At 41.8% G+C, this 3,268-nt stretch overlaps 1 protein-coding gene across 1 annotated transcript in view; it reads left to right on the top strand.

Moving 5' to 3' along the window:
• The window catches only part of LRRD1 (leucine rich repeats and death domain containing 1), a 12,975-nt gene that overhangs the window by 9,569 nt on the left and 138 nt on the right, over positions 1-3,268 (top strand). Inside the window, exons 3-5 of the mRNA XM_025191067.1 lie at positions 872-1,033; positions 2,807-2,927; positions 3,196-3,268. The exon at positions 3,196-3,268 is cut by the window's right edge and continues 138 nt beyond it. Of these exons, the coding sequence (XP_025046852.1) occupies positions 872-1,033; positions 2,807-2,927; positions 3,196-3,268 (356 nt within the window). The remainder of the gene's footprint in view (positions 1-871; positions 1,034-2,806; positions 2,928-3,195) is intronic.

The raw sequence follows: 3,268 nt of genomic DNA, 5'->3' as shown, positions 1-3,268 counted from the left end.
GAGAGGCTAGAGGCTGATCAGACCTCTGTTGCCTGCTTGAAATACGCTGGGTCCAATAGGCTCCGCAGCGCTTAGAGATCTTCACACAGCGTAAAGTCTCCTCCTCCTGGTGTTCATGGAGTCCTCCCTTGCGGGGGTTCTCCTCGGAGTTCTCCAAGTTCTTCAAGTTCTCCAACTTGGGCGGAAACCACCCAAGCCTTTTATACGGCTAGCAAGCCAATCACTAGCCGCCACGTGTGAATAATTTCACACAAGCCAATAATGGGGCTCGAATTATCATACAAATGGCGGGAACTCTTTGCACCGTGCATCTCTGTGCTGCAAAGAGGAAATGCACACTGCAAAGAAAGCTACGAATTGGCAGGAAAATAATTCAGTGGTGCCAAAGCACACACAAAAACAAAAATCACAACTTTGGGTTGTGACACTTTTGTCTCCCAAATTCTTCTAAATAAGCCCCTCTGAATCCTCTTCTCTCTCTCCTGCACTCATTTTAAATGGTTCCTTTAATTCTTCATTCTCCTTTTTCTACGCTGTCATTGAAGTACTTTTCCATTTCTTGTATACAGGGTACATCTACACATCTTCTCTCTCAACCTTAAAATTTACTAGTCTCCGATGTACTATTTGTATCTGTTTTAAAGCCTGATCCAAACTCTGTGGAAAACATCCTATTAGGTTCCAATAGCTTTATGATCAGGTCTTAAATAGTAAAATTCTTGAGGCAGAGAGAACATTTCCTCATGTGTGTAGTGATGAGCTTGTTATCAGAATAAAAAGTAAAAGGTTTTTATGGTTTTACTGCTCATTCCCAAAATGTTTTTAAAATTAACAAAATGCAAATATCAACTATTCTCATGTATTTTGTCAGGAAATGAGCTGGTATCTTTGCCTGATGGTCTCCGTCATCTTCATTTGCTGACAGATATAAATTTTGATGGGAATTCTCTTATCAGACCACCACAAGAAGTCTGTAAAGGAAAACAACTACATACCATTGTACGCTATCTGGAAAGTGCTGATGAAAGAGATGGTATGTTAAGAACAAATACTTTGTAAGGCATTCTATAAAGCACTGTGTTAAAGTATTAAAAGGTAGCTTACTATAGCAGCTAGTAATCAATGTTATTAATTTAAGAAGTCAGTATTGGTACTATGTCTCCTCTGGTGATTTTGGTTAGTGTCAACAGCACTTAAAACATGATTAACCTATAATATACCTAACTATAGCATCAAGTGATGGTAAAAGGTTTAAAAGGATTTTAAATAGTTTTGGGTAAGGTCTTGCATACAGGGATTCTTTATGTTTAAAGAAAAAGGAGTTACGGCTGTACAGCAGTGACTAGTACTCTTTTCAGAGGGGGAAGTTGACAACCAAAACCAGAAACATGATCTAGGACAGTGGTTCTCAACCTTTTTTGTACTGGGACCAATTTGCCAAGATCAATGGCTTGTCCTGACCCACAACTACAGCCCAACCCACAGGCCCCTGCCTCCCCTGGCCTTGCTGGCAACCCTCACCCCCAAGCTCAGGCCAAAGCGTGCCACTGACCCAGGCATGCAGCTCCCTGCTGCGAAGGACCATCCCTGCCTCCTTTCCCCACTCAAGGGCCAGGAGCCTTCTCCCCTCCCAACAACTCCACTTACCCTGCCACAGCCCTGTACCCAGCCACTGTCCCCAGCGCTGGCAGGAAGGCGCGCGTGCGCGCGCGCACACACACACACACACACACCCCCCCCCCCCCCTGCAGCCCTCCCTGGACCTCCATGCCCCGCTCCCCATATTTACTTGCATCCAATGGCTAGGGCTGCTCCCACAACCCAGCCTCACTCTATGTTGGTCACGTGCATGTGCACACGTGTGTCTGCTGCCTCCAATCATCCCAAGTAGCCACTTGCACACTGGAACACTGCCAGGCTACAAGGGGAAACCTATGCTTTCACAGGTTTTTCTGGCAACCTGCCCCCAACCCTTTCAAATATTCTTGCAATCCACTTTTGGGGTGCAACCCACTAGTTGAGAAACGCTGATCTAGGAAATACACTGAAACAAAAATAAACAGGAATCCAAGAAGTGTAAAGTTAAGGCCACAATTCTCACCTCAGATCCTAAACTAACAACTCTGCCATTCTGGGAAGGCAATGTAAAATGAGTACCTCAAGTAGAAGTTAGGGTAGATTTGTACCTCATAGACAAACTAAAGTAGATTGTATATATAGCACAAGCTTTGTGAGGCCAAACTCACTTTGGTGTTTGATGAAGTGGGACTGGGCTCACAAGTGTGCGATAGATATCTACCTACCTACTTTGGTTAGTCTACAACAGGGGTGGGTGATTATTTTGGGCAGAGGGCTGCTTACTGAGTTTTGGCAAGCCATCGAGGGCCACATGACAGGCAGCTCAGGGCAGTTAATATTAATTTTCTACGTTTTTAGGGGCCCCACGGGCCGGATAGAATGGCCTGGCAGGCCGCATCCAGCCCCTGGGCCGCATTTTGCCCACCCCTGGTCTACAAAGTACAAATCTACCTGCCTTCTATTTGACTTCAGCTGATATGGCTAATGACATCTCTCTGCTAGTGAATCTCACCCATTCCTAGTACCACCTGGCACTTTCTCAACCCCCCAGAATTCATACATACTAACACATGCATGCATAGATACATTGTCTTAGCACCAGAGGAAAATGTGCCTACAGTCTCTATCTAACTTGTTCTTGTTTGGGTTTATTAAAGGGAAGAACCCTTTAATAAAAAGGTTTTATAAATTGCATTTTCTAAACAATAACACTTATGTTTATATTTAGATAAAATCCTGCATAAGGTATTAAAGATAATTGCTGGAAATGTTCCCCTTGAACATTTTGAATTTTTCTGCCAGAAACTGCAACTTACTAATGCTGAAATTAAGGATCTTGAAAATAACAGGTTAGTTACAAAATAATCTAAAAAATAATTTTATTCTCAGTATACTTTAGTTTCTCTTACTATTTATGCCATTTAATAAGTATTTATAATATGTGTATATGTGCATTATAGAATATTAAAATATATCTATATTTTCATTATAGAGCCTCTACTATTTAGTTTATTTTAAAGAATTTTAAATGTCTAACACTATTCAAATATATCTTGAGAATTTGATCCTTGACTTTCTTAAACACTTCTTCAGTTTGCTTTCTTATTTTTCTATTAGGGCTCTTGAATTGGAAGGAAAGATCTCTTGTGCACTGGGAATTTGGAAAAGTGAAAACCAAATACTGACTCCT

This window comes from Alligator sinensis, unplaced genomic scaffold (assembly GCF_000455745.1).
Source record: "Alligator sinensis unplaced genomic scaffold, ASM45574v1 scaffold1011_1, whole genome shotgun sequence".
NCBI lineage: Eukaryota > Metazoa > Chordata > Crocodylia > Alligatoridae > Alligator > Alligator sinensis.
Note: the sequence above shows the minus strand (reverse complement) of the source record. Positions and strands in the feature narration are given on the sequence as shown.